This window comes from Heptranchias perlo, chromosome 5, assembly GCF_035084215.1.
Source record: "Heptranchias perlo isolate sHepPer1 chromosome 5, sHepPer1.hap1, whole genome shotgun sequence".
NCBI lineage: Eukaryota > Metazoa > Chordata > Chondrichthyes > Hexanchiformes > Hexanchidae > Heptranchias > Heptranchias perlo.
In genome coordinates, this window is record NC_090329.1 from 61,531,267 (window position 1) to 61,552,876 (window position 21,610).

Sequence of the window (21,610 nt, forward strand, 5' to 3'; positions counted from 1 at the left end):
ACGTAAAAAATCTAATGGCATTACTTGAAGAAGAGCAGGGGAGTTTGTCTGGTATCCTGGCCAACATTTATCCCTCAACCAACGCCACTACAATCAGTTGAATTCATTTTTGTTGTTTGTGATACCATGCTGTGCCACATTTGACTGCAAAAGAGCAACTATATTTGAAGGTAATTCATTGGTTGTAAAGTGATTTGAGGTGTCTTGCTGATGTTAAAGGTACTATATAAATGCAAATTCTTTCTTTGTTTCTGGTTACTCAGAATATCCCAGTCTACCTGCGGATCTATCCCAGACAATACTGAAATGTGAGGTAGGCACTTATACCACATTTTCTTCAGTGAGGGCTATGACCTTAACTTAGAGCAGTGCCTGATCACGTATCAGGGTTAGCAACTTATCATCTGAGTGGGGATTAAATATGTGAACAATCTTACAACACCAAGTTATAGTCCAACAATTTTATTTGAAAATCACAAGCTTTCGGAGGCTTCCTCCTTCGTCAGGTGAATGTCACATTCACCTGACGAAGGAGGAAGCCTCCAAAAGCTTGTGATTTTCAAATAAAATTGTTGGACTATAACTTGGTGTTGTCAGATTGTTTACATTTGTCAACCCCAGTCCATCACCGGCATCTCCACATCGGGATTAAATATGAACACACAGCTGAGGCTGGTGTGGTGGAGAACATCAGTGTATTGTACCAACTAGTCACTTCACTCTCCCGTGCAATACATGGCGTTGTGCAATACAGGGCCAACTAAAGAGTTGAATTCTTTATACTTTGCATCAAATGTTAAAAGGATACACTTTCCACAGCCATTAACTACCACTCTACCAGCAGGGGAGTTTTGCTTCAATAAACAATGTGCTTCTGTTGTATGATGATGACAATGGGTTATTGCAACAAGTCCTTCAAATTTAATTGGATTACATCTAAAATGACTGTGAGTCAATTTCAGCCAATTCTACCATGATTGGATTTTGAGAATATATGGGGCCTGGTGTTACACACACACTGGAATGGTTTGGATTCTTAAGGGTTAGTCACGCCTCAGCGGAGAATTTTCAGGGACAGCTTGCTCCAAAATTCCCACTATAACTCCACAATCTTGTTAATTAGAGCAAGTCAATATTCAGATATTATACTGGCTTTAACAACACTTACAGAGCGTGTTTTTCCCTCCCCCTACTTTACTTCAACCTTTTTAAAGTTGCTAGCCCCAATAGAAAAGATACCCACCTCTTCCTCCTCCTCCTGTTGAGAGTCAATTCCACCACACCCCTGCAAATGATGTTACTGTTCTCCTTTCTTGTTGGTTCGTCTTCTCTTTCTTCTCCTCCTCTCCCTGTAGAGTACTTGTTAAACAATAGGAAACCTCCAAAAACGCGTACAATTGCACCAGCAGTCAGGAGAAATCATCCAGCGACCACAAAAGCCATTTTTTGCAGTGCGTGTTAAGTTTAATTGTCTCACTTTTATTTTAAAAATTTGTTGCAGATGTGACTAGTGATGTAGTTACATAATTGTACCACTAATCACTTAAATGGTCTCTCACTCCCTGTTACATATACTAAGTTTCCAGATTGCATTACTGGACAGCAATACTCATTGAAATGAGGCTACATTGTATTGTGCCATTTATATATTGAAAAAGTTGCAGAACGATTAAGACCGTTTTATGGTTGCATCTGTTACTGTTTTGTATATTAACCTGTCAGCATTTCCGACCTGAAAATGAGTGATGTCAACTGTAAATGGCTCTAGGAGTGAAAGGCTTAAGTTTACTTAACAGTGTCTGCATTTCTGTCCTGCCAGAGAAACTTGGCAAATGAAGTCATTGCTCTATTCGTTCTTTGCAGTGTTCCCTCCCTCTCACTGTCAACTGCTTCTTGCAGCTCATCGGACTGCGGTGGCAGAAGCCCAAGCAGACGGAGTCAGCAACCGTTCACTGGTCGACCTGCCGATGACTCCTTCTCCACAAACCAATCCCTGCCACCGACAGGCGGGCTTTCCCCACCGACAGTCTTTTTCATATTACGGGGAAGTTTCAGCTCTCAGCGAAGAGACGTGTTTTCCGATGTTACCTCACACACCCTATGTTCCTGAGCGAGAAATGACCATTTAGCCCCATCAATGAGGCGACCTGTCCTTGCTGAGCTTCCAGTGTCTGCTCCCACGTTAACGACTCGCCTTCTGGTGAACGATCCCACCGCGTAGGGACGTTTCCTACACCCGACACCCAAGCTGCAAAAGGATATAATGTGAGTGGTGAGACTTGATCCCGAGGGATTTGTTTTGCTTTTGAAGGCTTTCCATCCCAGCGAACTTTCAGCGGCACCTCGGTTCCTGTGCTCCATCCCTCGTCCTGAAACGAATAACCTGAGATTAAAAAGCCGTTACTGGATCCGATGGGAGACGGGAAAATAAATATTTACGGTCTTCTCTCTCGAAATATTTCTGTAGTGAAGGTACCTGGATTGTTTTCATGTGTCATTTAGAGCCGCTGGACAAATCGTGTGTATTTTATTCGGACCGGACGGAATGGCACATTTCCCCCTGTATTTGAACTCCGCAATGCTGGTGTTATTTAGTTGTGATTTTCGCCTGGTGACGGCAAGTAAGTAGAATTTATTTTTTATTCTGATCTTTCCGAGCACGACACAGCTCCCCATTGTAACTTTCACCGCACACACACTCGTCAACAGTCCCCAGGTGAATGTAAGTCATTCAGTAGGTTTCCAGCAGGTTCATGACCTCAATTGATGGCAAAAGAGAAAGACGCTGAAGAACTGCGCCAAGAACGGAGGAATGCAAAGTGTTCAGTGATGTGCGGCGTGCCGTTAGTTTGGCGCTGAATTACACGTATCCCATTTGGTCGGGAGATACACAGTCGTTCGAGTTTAAGCTTCATGCAAATGAAAGAATAGAGGGGAGTAGGGGAAAGAATAAAGAATAAAGAACAAAGATGCAGAGAAAAGGCGATTGATATCGGTGCGGGGCAAAGCATTAGGGTATAAGCAGTTAGAAGATATCAAGCTCAGACGGTAACCTAGTGATCCACGAACAGACCCAAAGATACGGTGACCGGTGTTGAGCAGAATTGCTAGCAAGTATCTGAGTAAAACAGCCCCAGTAACCTTGAAGAGGGAAGGTGATAAGGACAATTAGCCAGTCGAATGAGATTGGGGAGAGGAAGGGGGACAATATAACCGAGTAATTACAGGTCAGTCAGTCTAACCTCGGTGGTGGCCAAATTATTGGAATCAATTCTGAGGGACAGGATAAACCCTCACTTAGAAAGGCATGGAGTAATCAAGGACAGTCAGCATGGATTTGTTAAGGGAAGGTCGTGTCTGACTAACTTGATTGACCCTCCTTGTTACCACCTCAAAAAATTCAATGAGGGTAGTGGATTTCATGGAGTCTACATGGATTTTAGTAAGGCTTTTGACAAAGTCCCACTTGGCAGACTGGTTAAAAAAAGTACAAGCCCATAGGATCCAAGGGAGAGTGGCAAATTGGATCCAAAATTGGCTCAGTGGCAGGAAGCAAAGGGTAATGGTCGACAGGTGTTTTTGTGACTGGAAGGCTGTTTCCAGTGGGGTTCCAGAGGGCTCAGTACGAGGTCCCTTGCTTTTTGTGATATATATTAATGATTTGGAATTAAATGTAGGGGGCATGATTAAGAAGTTTGCAAATGATACAAAAATTGACCGTGTGGTTGATAGTGAGGAGGAAAGCTGTAGATTGCAGGAAGATATCAATGGACTGGTCAGGTGGGCAGAAAGGTGGCAAATGGAATTCAATCCGGAGAAGTGTGAGGTAATGGATTTGGGGAGGGCAAACATGGCAAGGGAGTACACAATAAATGGGAGGATACTGAAAGGTGTAGAGGAAGTGACGGACCTTGGAGTGCATGTCCACAGATCCCTAAAGGTAGCAGGACAGGTAGATAAGGTGGTTAAGAAGGCATATGGAATAGTTTCCTTTATTAGCCGAGGCATAGAATATAAGAGCAGGGAGGTTATGCTGGAACTGTATAAAACACTGGTTAGGCCATAGCTTGAGTACTGTCTACAGTTCTGGTCACCACATTACAGGAAGGATGTGATTGCACTAGAGAGGGTACAGAGGAGATTTATGAGGATATTGCCAGGACTGGAGAATTTTAGCCATGAGGAAAGATTGGATAGGCTGGGGTTGCTCTCTTTGGAACAGTGCAAAATTATGAGGGGCCTAGATAGAGTGGACAGGAAGGACCTATTTCCCTTAGTAGAGAGGCCAATCACCAGGGGGCATAGATTTAAAGTGATTGGTAGAAGGATTAGAGGGGAGTTGAGGAAATAAAAATTAACCAGAGGGTGCTGGGGGTCTGGAACTCACTGCCCGAGAGGGTGGTAGAGGCAGAAACCCTCAACTCATTAAAAAAGTACCTGGATGTGCACCTGAAATGCCATGACCTACAAGGTTTCGGCTGGCACGGACATGATGGGCTGAATGGCCTCCTGTGCCATGAATTTTCTACGATTCTATAACAAGGAAGGAGAAACGAGTGGCATATTACAGTAAGGTGGAAAAGTGAGAGGGTTAAACAGATCTGGAGAAATTGTGGAGCGACTTTGTTAAAGAACAGATAAAACATGGGTAAAACAAACACCAGAAAAATACTGAAACATGATAACATAAGAAATGTAAAGGGGGACGGGGGGGGGGGGGGGGCGGTAGGAAATGAGTTAAATACAATGTAAGGGATAAGAGAAATCTAAAAACAGGTGGAAACAGTAAGCCAGCGGTAAGGTGATACCGAGACATAAAAGAAAAATGCAAACTTGAGGGAGAAAATAACAATAAAGAATGAAAGAAAACGTAAGCAAGCAGTTTGTAAAAGTCTTGGGAAAGTGACACAATAATCTGAGAACAGATTACAGAGAACACTGAAAAGAAGGATGAGTATATAAATACTTTGAACCATTTCTGAAAGAATAGTACATCTCATGCTCCCGTTTACTTAAAAATTGTCTGGAGGATATGGGAGAACAGAGAGACAATGAATGTTTGACGAGGAGCTGCTTTGGTGTTCTGAGTTCCCAGTTTAGTTGTATTGTTGAGCACATTCACTCCATTGTTATCGGTTCTGGGTAGTCCGTATTTGTACAGAACATCAGCGAAAACCGCCTCGAAGCCTGCAGTACAGGACGCTAGCTGGCATGCGTTGGCAACTGACCAACATGATCGATGTCATCTGCATAGCAACCAATAAAACGCGTTTTTTCATATGCATTTATTTAGAAAGGGATGTGCATGCATGAAAAGGGTTTAATTTATTACTACAGTAATAGAAAGTGTATATAAGAAACACACTGTTCACCTGGCAATGCTAATTTTAGTGACTGTTGCTTCAGCCAAGTATAGTAGTTACAAACTTGATCTGTGGCGCTGTGCATTAGATGTGAAGTCCTAGTCGTGTTGTGACAACATTTATGAATGCTGTTTGTATAACAATGCATTAATATAAATCCTGCGAGGAGTACGACGTGGTTTTGTCCACGCAGTTCCCCACGTGGTGAGTTCCCAATCACATTCAGGCCATGGAGACAAAGTGATGGGAAGGGGGAAATTCGCCCAACAGAAGTGAGGTGAGCCAACCGCTGCTGATCTTTCAGAGCCGGTTATCAAATTCATCACAAGGGCCTAGGAGCAGGGCGTCAGTCAGCCCACTCTCTTGAACCAGCAGTGAAATGCGGTGTGGCCAGACCTAAAAGAGGGATAGAAAAACACAAAATGGGAAAATGCAAATAAATGTTTTAAATACATAAGCCGACATGTTTTCGCCAAATTTTGGAGAAATTAATAATCAGGATTCCAGGATAATATTGGCCAATCATTATTTTATTGATGTGTAGAGAAAATTATTTTGCTGACTCTGTTATGAAAACAATGCAACAACTTGTATATTTCCACTGGAGTGTAAATGTAGTATTCACCAGTGTTGTAATCGCTCACATGTGATATGGGTCTTTATTTTGTATCCACATTACTTTGAAACATCTCCATAGCACAATAACCTGTTGTAGACATATTTGAATGACCACTTGACAGATCGGCACAGAGTTCAGATAACCAGCACTCAATCAACGCAACATTATACAATTGATATCACATTGGCTCTGTTCTTTCATAGTCATTTGTGTCAAAAGCAGCAAATGATTCATCAGCAAAATGTTAATCTAATGCTCTATGTTTACCAAAGAAGTGTAAGAGTGTCACTTGGAGTTTGATAGTGGGAGTGGCCTTAATCCGCCAGTTTTTTAAAAAAATAATTCCATGCTGACTTGTACTTGACTGTTTTACAGCATCTTTTATTCAGGGTTGAAATCTGCAGTAACCGTTGATGTTAAAATGTGTGACAAGTAATACAATTTCAAACCAGGATGAGGTTTAGATTGAGGCACGAGTTTATCCATTTGTAAAGGTCCCAACTAAGAACACACGCTCTCAGGTAGGCACTAAGAAAGCAATCATTTGTCTCAACCAAAGTCTTACCACCTACAATGAAACTAAAATTATGTCAAATACATTCAGAATAATTCCATAAAAGGACATTTGTATATTGCACTGGACCTAGCGTTACTAAAATAGCCGTGGTTCTGATCTTTGTGCCCAAATCTTAGCTGTAGGGATAATTTTCACTGTACACAGTTAACTTTTTCAGGCTGTGTTGCATGTGAAGGGATTTAGAAATTAAACAGCACTTTTTCATGAAATTAGTCAGAAGTTTATCACACAAGATCCAATCATATACAGAAGGGTAAGCTGAAAGGCAAACTGGTTTGGCTCAAAACCTAATTCTTACAGGATCCTACAGTTGTTTGCGATTATCTTATTTATACAAAATAAAACTTAAAAGATGATCCACTGTTTTCTGTAAAATAGTATTCCTTTTTTGCCATAGTATAGAAGCTGCCATTTTCTTCAGCCTCGACTGCAAGTAAAGGTAAGGGAGAGGCATTTGCTCCTTTTCCCCTCCCCAAGAAAAACAAAATCAGATTTAAGGACTGTAATCCAGGAAGATTTTTTTCCATTCTGAGAATTAAAACAAAATTAACAAATTTTAGAATGTGCTCTGTTTAGGCCACGAAAACACCACCAAAAACAACATTTTATAAACATTGTCTGGACACAGCCCATGTGATGGACATACATTGGTAATATAACTACACCATAGAGGAGAGGGATAACTTTAAAGCACTACAGATGAGTAAATACCATTTTGTTGCAGGTGGTAAAATCTTCATTTTTAGAATTTATTTACAACCCCATACTGGCAAACTGCATTTGTGACATTTAATGTGGTGCACAGGCTGCTTAAGAGTGAAATAAACAATCTACAAAAGGGTCTAGGTGAATTTAGGAAGAATTATTCTCTTTCTGGACCAAGGTCACCATAGGTCACCTCTTTTAACTCCACCACTAAGCTCGGCGTCCATTCCTTTGTTTCAGTGAATTGCATTGGCATGTTTATCTACCCTAAACAAAGGTGCCATTTAAAAGACAGGTAGTTGTTGTTAAAGCTGGAGGCAAATCCAGTACTTGCCCCAAGAACAGAAAGCAACCTATTTGTGTTTATTTCATCAAACTTTAACCCCCCCGGACAGATGAGTAATTTTTCTTTCCTTGTTATGTTACATTTTAGCATGGAGCAGTTTGCTCTACGTGGTTATTCTTTCACTGCCCATTCGTTTGCTCGGACTAAGTAGTACACAAAACATACTTCTGCAGCTCTCCGAAATTGATTCTATGCCAGAAGCAAGTCGATACAAGCCAAGAAATAAGGCATTGATATTTGTTAATGGAGGAACTCTCAAGAGAAATCGCGCAGTAAAAATGAAATGCGAGTTCACTCACGCACACACACCGCTGCTCACCGCTCCTGCCCCATGTCCTCTCTCATCCTCTTGTCCCAATAAGCTGCCTCCGTCCAGTCAATGTCTTGAGTGTGGAATTGAGCATTTCTTCACTGCTCATCTGTTACATTTTGTTTGCTGTTTCAAGCTTAAGATATAACGTATTACGATAATGATATCATTCTGGCCAGTAATAGTATGTGTGGTACAGCTGATGGCTTGTTAAACATCTGAAATAAAATAACGAAAACCCGATGTAATGGGAGACCTTTACAATTTTCCTTCAGTCTGTTGTGAATGGAGAGACGTGTCGCTGGTTCTGCACATGGCGCTGAGTTTTATTGAATCTGCTCCTTTGATTGTAGAGAAATGTGCCACAGGTTTTATACATTGTACTGCTCTGTTTGCGAAATCTTGGTCCTTTAACTGAAAGACTTCTGTACTTGTTCCGGATCAGTAGTTCTTGTATCAGTTCCGAAAATGTCATGCATTCCGGATGATGTAAGATCTCGTAATGTAACATTGGGTTAGAAGGGAGTCTGCACGTTGTGTATTCCCAAATCCCATGAAAAGGAAGTATCACGTCAATATGTTCTAATTAAATTGTGCGAAACCAATCTTGTGAATCGTGAGACTTGTCAGGGTCCTTTATATGGTGTTAATGGGGTTATGTAATATCATTTTTGTTTAATAATTAACAAATCATGTCACAGCTGTTCTATCACCAATGTCAATTAGGCCAGAATGCTATAATACCTTTTGAAGAATATTTGTGCTCATCAAGTAGAGGAATGTTAGTGCTGCAGGATTAAATACTTTTCCACATTCAGTATCACGCATCCCCATGTCAGGTAAAGCTTCCTTTGTCCCATCCCTCAAAAATGTGTCTCAATCCTAATCTCCAAGGAACACCCATTATTACATCAGTGTGGCATCTCCATTTTCCATATTAACAACCTTTTATCTCCTGTCTAAGCGGGGATGCCAATTTTAGTACTGTACTAACTTGTGGGAGATTTATGCTATGGACTCGTACACTCAGACCTTCGTCGAGACTGTTCAAACTCTTTTTACATAGGATCCTAACATAGGTTGCAAAAGGAGATTTTAATTTCATCGGTCTGGGCTGGATTGAAGTCAAAGTTACCGAGGTGAAAGGACAACATGCTAACCCGCTGCACATCCAATTACCCCCGCGCCCCCCTCCCCGGAATAAGTAAAGACTATTCCTCCAGTGGAATATGTAATTTGTACCTTATCACACAGCCATTTACACCATCTATGCTCTGAGCATTTTAAAGTTCTGGATCATATTTCGGTTCTGTAGCTTTCTCATAAGTTAACACCCCTAAATTGTGCTGGTCATTCCTCTCAATAAGTAAAATCCTTTCGAAGGAAGTTGCCCAAAAATGCATCCGATTCACAGTATTTATGTATTGCATGACCCAGCCCATGTTCCAAACATGGCCTCACTAGTGATCTAACAAGTTTAGACTAACCTGATCTAATTAAAAATCAAATAACCCCGAGTTTACCTTTATTTTGGCTAGCTCTGTTAATAACAGTTTCACGTTGTCTGGAAACTTTCAATGGATGATCAATAATCACATCGAAATGCTTTTCCTTTCCACTTTGTTAAACCTCTCATTACATGCAGAGATTTTCTCCAAAATGCTTCATCTTTATCTTCGTTAAAATCCATCTGCCATTGCTTATCCCATTTGCTCTAAGTGGTCGCGATCTTTGATATCGTCCTCTCTGCTGAGACAGGGTTGTCAACATCAGGAATTTTTTGGGAATCAATGAGTGAGGCAGATTGCAAATCCTTTGGAAAATTGGACCAATGTTTATTTTAAGAGTGACACATTTCAAAATTGGTCACATTTTTAAACCAAAATGAGTGTCACTGTAAAGTAAGGTTCTGATGGCACACTTTAGATTTAATAGGTAACCCAAGTCTAAGGCAAAAATTAAACACAAGTGCAGTTTAAAAGAAATTGAAAATTATAACATGAAAATGGAATTAGAAGGACTGCAATAGTATTTTTCACATTGACTGCACTGTGGTTTGCTAAACATTAAAAAAATTGGGACATTCAGTCTAACAATTCTAATTTGCATTAATCTTCGTGTATATACTTTAAATGCAGATTAGTCCAGGCGATTGTTTTGTTCATACCAATTTAATTGCATAACACCTAATTTCTTGACTTAATTAACCCCGGGGTGTTCATTTTCTCCAAGTGAACTGAGATAGCATAAATGAGAATTAATTTTTACTTTTTTTAGCACTCAGCCAGATTCTCTCAACTTTCATCAATATGATTTCTGTGGTTTCAGATAAATTACAACTGAAGAGTCAATTCAAACACACCTGCAATGAGGCTGTAGTAATTTGTTTTTAATTGTAGTAACATGTTGAGAAAGTTGAGTTAAAGGGGCATTGTCATCATGGAACAATGTATTTGGCAAAATGTTTTCATTGGAGAGGAAGATGATCCAGATCAATGTAACAGTTTTGTTATAATGTCACATGTAAGTGTTTTGATAATGTGTTTCAATCTGATTTACACCATTACATTGTAAGTTTGTAAACAAATGATAAAAGATTTAGCATATACTTTCTACCCCCCCCCCCCCCCCCCGACCCCGGCCATGAAAAAGCTGTCCCTTTAATTGTGACATAGAATTTTAGGCTGCCTTCAGTAAGTCTATTTAGGATATAGATATCCAAGTTAATCTTAGATGGGGTTAGATGATTGTCTGACATGAATTAAATTGTTTATAAACTTTATGGACAGGTTACACATAGCTAGTAGGTTAGTGATGTTGGAAAACAAGGATAGTAGCAAGAAAAAATATTTAAATACTGTTCCCTCACAAAAGGAACTGCTGGGGGAAGTCTCTTGTTTCTGGGTTAAAAGGGGCCTGACCCCTCTCCCCAGCCCAACAATTTTCACCGGACCTTCAGGCCTCTTTTCTCCAATGTTCATACTGCCATGGGTGCCCGCCATTGGTATGTAAAACAGGAGACCTCTTTCCCCCCCCCCATGGATTTTCAGCCCCCTAAACCCCCTTCAAAGGAAGGTAAAGCAAGAAAAGGAATATAACAAGGTCTAAGGAAAATTGTATCACATTGATGTTATTAGAGAGCTTTAGAGACCGTGGTCCTTGTGTAAATGTGTACTTAGTATATTAAAAAAATGCAACATGTAACAGCTTCACAGTTGATGACGATTGAGCCTGTTTACTGCAGACTGTTTCTGTTGCGTATAATTTGTTGAAGAACAGAGCACCAGTACTGTTTTGGCTGTACTGTGCAAAATAAATAGAAAATTCCTGATATCAATAGACTGTTGCTGTACCTCCAAGTTCTTTCTGATTGCCAAGTCATTTGGTTTAGATTTATTTGTTCACACCTGTCTCCTAATTGTGTAGCATCTGCATTATGACAAGTAAACAAAATCCAGGAGCGAACAGTTGTAGAAGCTGGACTAGCAGTTTTTAACCCATGGAATGTTGGGTACAGGAAAAGACTGAAAAAAGATGGTGGTTCTGCAATTTCCACAGGCCTTCTAGCGCACCCTGAGAACCTCCGCCTGCCCCATCGGTGGGGTTGGTATTTTCCTTGGCCATGGCGAGGGAATCCGCTGGTAGGTTGGAAAGCCAAGTGAAAAGAGGCGTACTGTCCTGTTGGCTGGTTTAATTTAGGGCCCATCTTTGACCCCTCCTCTTCCTCATCTACAACCTGGCTCTGGGTGACATAATTTAAAGCCTTGGGGTTAGCTTCCGCATGTGTATTGACAAAACCCAATTCTACTTCTTCACCTCTTTTGACCCCTCTAGTGCCTGTGGACAGTGATCCACCAGAAGGGTTTGAGGATTTTAACATTCCGCATCCCCTCTTCTGGGCTGGTGGTGATGGTGGGACAACAAGCAGCTGGCTAATGCCTCATTCCCTACCCCGCTTCCTTCTGGTAACTGCCTGCGATGTGCCTCTAGTGGAATGGGTGCCTGGTGGCAATATTTATATTAGTTTCAGTGGTAGATGGGCGGAGGTAGGAGTGAGGCGGCCAAGGTTGTCAAGATAAATGTAAGGGATCTTTGTGATGGGGGTGACATGGAGTTGAAAACTCAGTTCGAAGTTGAACAGGATACTAAGGTTTCAAACAGTCTGGCTTGGCTTGTGTTAGTGGTCAGGGAAGGGAATAGAATCCATGGTAAGATGCAGGGTTTGTACTGGAAGACGATGGCTTCAGTCTTCACAATGTTTAGCTGGAGGAAATTATGGCTCATCCAAGATTGGATAATGGACAAGCAGCCTGACAGACAGTGGAAGGGCAAGAGAGGTGAAGATGTAGTGTTGTCGGTTTACATGTGGAAGCTAACCCCATGAGTTTGAATTGCATCAGCAAGAGATAGCATGTAGATGAGAAAGAGGAAGGGTCCAAGGAAGGATCATTGCGAGACTCTGGAGGTTAATGGTGCAGGAGAGGGAAGAGAAGCCATTGCTAGAGATGCTGTGGTTGTGATCAAAATTGACTGTATCGAAGCCTTCAGATTAGTTGAGGAGGATGAAGAATGATGATATACCATGGTCACAGTGACAAAGAATGTTGTTTGTGGTTTTGGTTAGGGCTGTTTCAGTGCTGTGGGAGGGGCAGAACCCCATTTGGAGGGATCCAAATGGAATTGCGGAAGAGATCAGCACGGATCTGAGAGGTAATGTGACGTTCAAGGACCTTGGCAAGAAAAGGGGGATTGGAGATGGGGTGGCAGTTTGCTAATACAGAGGGGTGTAAGGTAATTTTTTTGAAGAGGGGAGTGATGATTGCAGTTTTGAAAGTGGGAGAGAAAGTGCCTGAGGAGAGGAAACCATTTAGAATGTTGGCTAGCATGCTCTGCTGTCTGGCATTGATTGGCGTTCAGCTGGCTTCACCATTCCTACTAATGGTGTTGAGGCTAACAGCCCAAGATGTAGGATAGACTGGTTTTGATGCACTTGAAAACACGTTAGGGACAGTGAATAAGGAGAAATTCAGAGACTTTCCAGCAGCACCATGATCTCTACACACACAGGTCTCTGGCCGCAGCCAAGACTGAGCCTCCAGTTGCGGACAGAAACACACAGCTGGTTCTCAAATCATCTCCTTTTCTTGTCCGCACCTGCCACTGGGCTGGTGAAAGGAAAAGCACCCCATCAATATAGGTCCTACAGTAGGAGGAGGATGGGCTAATCCCGCAACACAGAAAAGACCAATTGGGTGTGCAACACATAAGAGGTAGACACCTGGTGGAATTACGCAGGAGATCTCTCAGCATACACCAGAATTTCCGATATGCAATCTTTGCGGGTAAGACTTACCATCAGGAGTGCAAATTGGAAAATTAACCTTATCATTTGAACTTCAAAGGAGCAGGGACTCTTTCAGTTGATTAAAAAGGGGAGGGACTGTCTGCATGTGTTTGAATTGGTGATGTGAATAAATGCCACATGATTGTTAAGATTGGGTATGTATCTCCAGGTGGTGCTGCATGCTATTTGAACTTGATGACAGAAGAAAACACCTGTTACCTCAGTGATGCAGCAGTCAAGCAAACCCTGCCTGATGTGAAGAATGCCTGGAAGCACCTGGTGTCCTAGAGCATGGGTGTGGTGGTCACTTTCATTTACATGGACTGTGCCATCCAGATGTTTCTGCACAGCTGCAGGTCTGGTCTCACATCAAATCACAAGATTGCTGCACGTTGTCAGTTTGGCTTAGTTGCCATCTTTGACTTAGAATGTTGTAGGTTCGAACCCCACTCCATGAGGTTTTAAACCAAGTCTGTCTGTTCAATTGGATGTAAAATGTCCCATGGCACTATTCAAAGCCAACATTCATCCCTCAACCAACACCAAAAAAATGTGTAGTTATTCATCTCATTTGAAGTTGTGGGATCTTGCTGGCCAAGTGTTGGCTGCCATCTTTGCTTACATAACAGTGACTGCATTCTAAAAAGAATAATTCATTAGTTATGAAGCACTTTGGGATGTCCTTGATGTAGTAAGGTGCTATAAAAATGCAATTTCTTTCTTCATCATGTGTGCTTGTTAAAATGCACAGAGTAAATAAAAGACCTAAGAAGAGATTCTACAGCTTTCAGAAGCATGATAATAATTCAACAGAATGTTGCACACTCAAGGGGTAGGATCACTGCCAGAAGTGGATTGGGGTAGGACTTCTTTATGCCAGACCATCCTTGCCATGATCCCAATGGGTTGGGGTCGATTTCACATGCAAAGTCGGCTCCCAGGAATGCCTCACTCTTCAGAGGGAGATCACCATTGCCAGGGAAGAAAAAGTATTGGTGCTACGGTGGAGAAATTGTTGTAGCAATTGAAATGGATGGTACAAGATTTAAAGGGGGCAGAAGCCCCCAAAATGTGCAGGACAAAGTTATAATTTGACTCTGAGCACAGCAGTAGAGTGGTACGAATGTGGACCATGCTACCACAATGAGTAGTTGAGACAAATAGCATAGATGCATTTAAGGGGAAGCTAGATAAGCACATGAAGGAGAAAGAAATAGAAGGGTATACTGATAGGGTTGGATGAAGTAATGAGGGAGGAGGCTCATGTGGAGCATAAATGCTGGCATAGACCAGTTGGGCCAAATGGCCTGTTTCTATGCTATAGTTTCGATGTAACTTGATGTAAAATCAGCCAGTTGGAGCGGCTAGGAGAGGGATGGACAAATTGCCTACCATTCAGCCATGAAAATGATTGCTCCTGCCTCCCACCACCGTGGTCCTCCTACCGCTTCCTTATCAGAGCTACAGAGTCGAGGACAAAAGGAAATAAGTCAGTCTCCGAAGCCCCACCCCTATAGCGTAATTTACCTGCAGCAGCTTGGGCAGTGGGCAGACAACTGACATTGGTAACAGTGGGGGTGGAGGAAGATCTCAGCAAGAGGCATTCCCATCCCAGTTTCCTCACCCTGCGATTGCCTGTTTCTGGGAAATAATTTAGAGGAAAACCCTTCCCGCAGTGTCCTTTCACCGGCAATAATAGATGTCAAGCATTCAGTTATGGGGTAACTTTATTAATTTGCATTCCCAGCTCAGAACTTTGCCAACTGGGAGCATATATCAGGAATTTGGGCATGGAGGCCAGTGGGCACTACACATTGTTCTGACCATTGTGGACAAAAACTTCTGTGGGGCCTGCTGATTCACATCCACACAATAATTTGGCTGAGATCAGCTAACTTTGCACAGACCAAGGATTGAACCTTCCTGACCTTTGTGGTTTGGTACCACAATTTATGGTACTCCTACCCACTGAGCTAGTAAGGAGCCAAACCTCCTTTCTTTGTGCAATTGGAGACGCTCTGTTAGTAATACCTGTATAATATCATTTTTGGACATATAAGGCTCACCCAAAAGTTTTCATTTTGTATAATTTAAGTACATACCGAATCCCCACCATATGGAAACCTGATAAAGTTTTTTTCCCAAAGAAGATAAAACACATTTAAAAATGGCCAGCTTTCATGTTGTCTCACTGATGGAGTGTACATTTTGGAGAATCCCAGCAGTAAGAAAAGCAGCTGTGAACAGAGCGAGGGGTTTGTGACGTCTGTTCTGCTTGGTGATGGCCCATGATTCCAGAATGCTGCAGCCTGCTTGGAAGTGGAGGATTTCTGTGACAATGACCGTGTCGATTGAAAGGTCAAGCACATGGTTATTTTAATTAACATTTAGAAGTCAGCTGAATTCACTGTGGGTCAGATAATGACTTACCCATTGAGGTGAGTCTGCCATTATGGGACCTGATCCATGAGTATTCACCTAACTGGTATTGAAATTAATGAATCATTAAATTTAATTAAGATTTTTATTTATAATTTAAGTAATGTAGCCATGTGTAAAGCAATATTTTCACCACAACATAGCTAAATTTGCAAAGAATCGGACAAAGCAAAATAATCTGAATTAAATAAATCCATGTTATAGGTGACCTTGAGAGGAAACGGTGTGATTTGAGTTCTCCCTTGTCCTGAAATTCTGCTGTGGGATATTAGAATCTGGACGCTTAATGCATTAGTCTGAAATTCCTTTCTCTGCTATTTTTAGCACCGGGTTTAAAAATAAACAGGTTATCAACTCTGCTAAAATAGCAGAGAGAGGAATTTTTGACAATCCCACAGTGGGATTTCGGCACCCTGGGCCCTGGAATTCCCGTGGTCTTGCCCTGCCAGTGCAATTGTGGCAGAGTGTAATTCCCTTCTATGCATGCCCTAAGACACAGAGCCTGTCCAAAATTGTGGGGATGGCTTCATTTGTATGGCCGGTCAGAAGCATTGCACCTGCAAGGGTGCCTCAGCGCTGCCCACCCCAAACCCCCAGTCTGAATGTTGGAGCTGTGGCATGGTCCTACAATGGGAGAGAGGAGGCCTGGCAAAAGCCCACTGAGGAACTTTGCTTCTCCTGCTCCCAATGGAGCTAGCAGACCTCTTGGGGAAGGTAGTTGATTCCCTAAGGGATCAATTACCTTTCCCTAGCAAAGGTTTGGGATCTTCATATGGTCCTCAACGGGACTCATGCCAATGCTCAGCTTTCATGAACTCCCCTGAGGCCTTACAAGGGCAAAATAGGCAGAATTTCCCAGGTTACCTCCTAGACACACCCCCTTGATATGGGGGGTGGGGGAGGGTGGAAGATCTGCCTGAAGTCCTCCCTTACTGAAATTTAAAGAGCCACTGCAAATGGAGTAGAATACTGGCAGAATGGGGTCGTGCTCCAAATGCCTGATATCTCTCTCCCTCCCACCAGATGGCAATCTTCTTTTCCACCCTTCCAGAGCCTAGGAATTTCAGGGCTCTGATCTTTAAAGGTCCTCAAATATATGATGCCTTGTATGAGCTGAGAAGTTACTATCATTTTATAAACCTTTACCTCTCTTTAAAGGAGGGAGTTAAAGGAATGTGCACTCCAGAATCTTTCACAGACACTTCTGTAAAAGCAGTGAGTTTGTAAATGTCGTTTGTTGTTCTATGAATCCATTCAAAACCAAGACAAGCTGTGGTCTAGTTTTGTTACACTGCATCAAAGCCAAACATACAACTCTCCGATGTGTTTAGTTTAAAGGGGAGAGTTTATTAAAAATACTACACTGTGTTCAGCAAAAAACTTGGCAAAGACTGTGAAGAAAAGAACGCAGCCCCAGACCAGTCTGAAAACATAGTGAGCCCCATCAACATCAGTGATATCAGTGTTGGGAAGTGCGTAGACCAAAGTGGATTTCATCTGCCTGACATCATCCCAGCATAGCCGCTGCACTGAAAGTGAACAAGTGTGTCGAGCTCTATAGAGGAATGCTGACAATGTTAATTGATCGATGCCTTTGCCAGCTGATAGTCAGCGTTTTCCCAGTCCTGCCGGTGTTCATTGATTGAAATCTGTGTTTTTTTCACGATCTGATGCACTTTCTGTTAAAATCGTCCCAGAATGTCCTAATATATTCTCGTCTGCATGCATCAAATTTTGCACATGCCTGGATGGCAGAAATTTGTCTGCAGAAGTTGGGGGAACATATGGGTCCTCTGGTGGCTCAGTCTGGCATTTGGTAGCAGATAAATAAGAGGATTAAGAACCCTGACCTTCCTTTTGAATTTGTAGTGCACTATAAGACTACAGAGTTTATTTTGTGCAGCGAAGAGCCACAAGTGTAAGGGGTTTGCGTTATGAGGAAAGACTGGAGAAACTTGGGCTTTTAGTCTAGGAAGGAGGCATCTGAAAGGTGAGCTTCTAGAGGTATGCAAGATTGTTAAGGGCATAGGAAAAGTTAATCCGGAGTATTGCTTTAAATTAAACTGCGGGAGTAAACTAGGGGATATAGGTTCAAACTAATAAAAGGTAACTTTAGGACTGATATCAGAAAAGTCTTCTTCACATCTAGAGTGGTCAACATGTGGAGTAAATTTCCAAATAGAGTAGTGGAGGGAAAAGCCCGAGAATCATTTAAGAAACAATCAGATGCTACTAAGGGGGGACTTTAGGATCTCTCTCGATGGGTGAATTAAGATGGGCTGAATGGCCTTCTTTGTCTGTAATCATGTTGTGATCATTTGAGCATTACAGTGTGTGTTATTAGCATGAACTGCTGTCATCGTGGGATAAATCCTTCCTGCAACAGTTCCCTCCAAAATACTGGAACATTCAGCAAAACCAAGTGTCAGAAATCAACAGATCTTTCAGGAAATAAACTTAGTGCCTTTAGCGGTCACATTGCCCTTCACAAATTTCTAGATCTACCAGTGTGAAAAATGTATTTTTTGTGTACTTTAGTGTTAGCCTTGCAATACAAATGATGACTATTTCAGGCATACCTTCAGCTTAACTTACAACAAGCTCAAGTCTGCTGTATTCTTAACATAGTCACTTGTTTTCACACTATAGGCAAGAACTTCAGGATTTGTTTTTCACAGAAGGTTCCAAATTCTGAAATTTCATACTGAAACACTAATGAAGATCCTGGAATCCCACGTAATTAAACAGAATTTAAACAGTGATCCTAATTTCAGGACTGTTTTGAGTTGTTAGCTGTTGCTTGAATTGTCAGCTTTTTTGAGTTTTGCAGGTTGTCATGTCTGGAGATCCACCTTGCAGGATCACTCCGAGCAATATTCACAACCCCTGTAATAGACACTGGTCAGCACGATCACAGTAAGAGGGAGAAAACCTGGCAAAGAGTAGTGACCCAGCTCAAGATTCCTGTGCATCTTTCTGCTCTGATCCCTTGCAGAACCACAGCCAAGAATCCACCTAATTCCCTGATGCACAATGTCATTTTCAGTATGTTTGATACGCCTATGTAAGATATCAACATGCAAAGTATTACATGGGCACAATGTAAACCGTCTGACCTGATATGCAGATGTGTAGAAGACTTCTCCGACTTTTTATTTGGGCAGGAAAAATATGACAAAAAAAACAGTACAATTTGTCTTTGGGTAATAATACAAAATAACGAACATGCTATCCTTCCCCAAATCGGTGGGTGATATTGCTTGACTTAAACAAAATAACTTTCATCTACCCTCCTGCATCCTAATCTTCTAAGTCTGGTGAAAACCTGACCATCAATGTCTATTTCTATCCCTATTTTATCTCCATATATTAACAACCAGAGGGGAGAGCCTATGCTAGACAACACCTGCCAAATGCCAGGGCCAGAGACTTCCCAGCTCAATGGGTATGAGATGCTGTGACTCATCCAGAATGATACCAGGAATAAGAGGTTATAGTTATGAAGAAAGGCTTGGAAAATGTACTTTTTTTCCCCCCCACAGGAACTGGGAAGGTTAAGGGAAAATCTAATTGAGCTTTTCAAAATTATAAAAGGTTTTTGAAAGGATGGAAAATTGTTTCTGCTAGTTCACAGTTACAATGTGACATAGGATTATTACTAGATGAACAAAAGGCAAGTTAGAAGAAAGATTATCACACAGGAGGAATGCTTTTCCACAAGTGAATAGTGAGATAGAGTTTGTTATATTATTTAAAATAGAATTGGATAAGTATTTCAAAAGGAAGAAAGGACAGGGAAACTGGATTAAAGTAAATCACTCCAGTTAAAGAGCTACTACTAGGACAGGTGCAATGGGCCAAGTGGATTCCTTCTGTGCTGTAATTTCTTTGATTCATCTGTTGGCTTCATGAGGTTAATCCAGCCAGCAAAAATGCAGCCATGCACTCTAAACATGCACAGCTGTTGTTCAAAGGAAGTGGTGAGCACTGAAGTAGTGGGAAGGACATGCATCATTCTCCTTGAGCCATTAGCAATCAAAAACAGTATTACATGGTCTCCAAGAGATTTTGTGACCTCTCCCCTGGAATACCACCACTGCAGATAAATAAAATGTTACCTTAGAGCAGTGACGATCTGGCTGTTAATAACTGGCAGCTGAACCAGTGCAAAGTGCATTATCATTGAAATTTTGGTACGTTTGCAGTTACATAGTGGGTAGCGATGTTTTATTTTTACTTAGACAAGCCGGATTCTAATTCAACAGCATTTTAGTCATATAAAATACTGCTTTTAACCATCCCTATGGAGACTTTGAGAATGTGCTGAAATGAGTAAATGAAAATCCCGTACTTGTGAATGCTGCAAGCGAATATCTCCAAAGGGAGCACTGAAACTTTAATGTTAATCAATGGGCTACATGCTGGATCTCCATCTGTTGGAGAGGCTGGCATAGCCTCTCTCCAGATGATCCGTTCAAACAGCAGAAAAAAGGCACTGACGCTGATTATTTTCTACCGTCCTTTATAAATTGTCCTTGCATCATTTTCAGCAAAAAGATACCGACCATAATGCAGGGCTATGTAAATTCAAAATTTGACTCAAGTACTGATTTAGTCAATCTGACAAACAATGGAAACTATTAACTAATAATCATTTTAACTGTGACAGAATTAATTTATGTGTAGGAACATAATGATCGCTATTAATTATTTGCAGTTGTGTGTTTCTGAACCTTTTAAGAGGCCCTTGTTAAAGACATTAATTCTTTCAATCTGTTTGAAATATCTTTTATTAAAATATGTTTAGAGCTGCAGGCTGATTTTAGAACAAAAACTTTGAAGGAGGTGCACTCAGCTCAGACATCTCCACACTAAAGTAGTACAGGACAACATGGAGTAGTTTGCAGTCTTTATTTCAAAGCAAACAAACTACACAAGTCCAAATTTCAACAGGGCGGGAATTGGGAGTGGGGGGCTGAAATGGACGGCAGTCCATCCCACCCCCCCCCACACAACCCGATGGAAATGGTCCCAAGCAAGGTAAGTGAGGAAGAAGCGGGGGGGTGGGGGGGAGGTAAAATCCGTGATCGAGGGAGAGGGAGGGATCCCAGGGCAGGGGAGGTCAAAGGTGCCCATATGGGGCCCAGCGAAACAAAAATGGAATTTACCTGGGCCTCCTGTGGCCAGGATCTTGCCTGTCACCGGCTTTCACTGGCGGGTTCAAGATTGAGCGCCCCTTAATTGGGCCCATAGTTTAAATGGCGTGCGCGTCCCTATGATGTCTCTCTGAGGCGAGCGGCCTTCTTGTGCCTGAATTCAGGCAAGTTTAGATGGTGGGGGGGCGGGAATGCAGCGCGAACCCCCCACCACCACCATTTCAACCCTCCACCTGCACCGTTCTCACCGGACAGAGGTTAAAATCGGACCCATAATTTCTTTAGTGGTAGCTCTATATACAAAATCATTCATAAGTGTTGGGCAGATGAAGCCACAGTTATTTTGCAAATATCTTGCTGGCTGAGGAAAACACAATTATTGGACCTAATTTCAGATGGGGGGTTCAGATTTCATAGAGAGCCACAGAGGCTTCAGCTTATGTTATAGCTTCAGAGAGGACCAATCTAATCAAACGGCTTCCAACCCTCCATAATAGGAAAAGCTCCTGGCATCTGGGTAATGTCGCGGACTTGAAGACTAACATTTTTAAATGGGAGATTCATCCACCGGTGACGAGTCCATATCTATAACCTACTGGAATGTGACAATCAGCTTTCACGTTTAATCAGCGAGTGTAACTCCTCTATTCAAGAAAGGAGGGAGACAGAAAGCAGGAAACTACAGGCCAGTTAGCTTAACATCTGTCATAGGGAAAATGCTAGAATCTATTATTAAGGAGGTTATAGCAGG

The 21,610-nt window shown here is 41.8% G+C and overlaps 1 protein-coding gene across 1 annotated transcript in view; it reads left to right on the forward strand.

Annotated features, from left to right (window-relative positions):
* Positions 1-1,952: 1,952 nt before the first annotated feature.
* fndc4b (fibronectin type III domain containing 4b) overlaps positions 1,953-21,610 on the forward strand; it is a 271,124-nt gene continuing 251,466 nt past the window's right edge. The window contains exon 1 of the mRNA XM_067984470.1: positions 1,953-2,621. Coding sequence (XP_067840571.1) covers positions 2,546-2,621 — 76 coding nt within the window. The 5' untranslated portion in view covers positions 1,953-2,545. The remainder of the gene's footprint in view (positions 2,622-21,610) is intronic.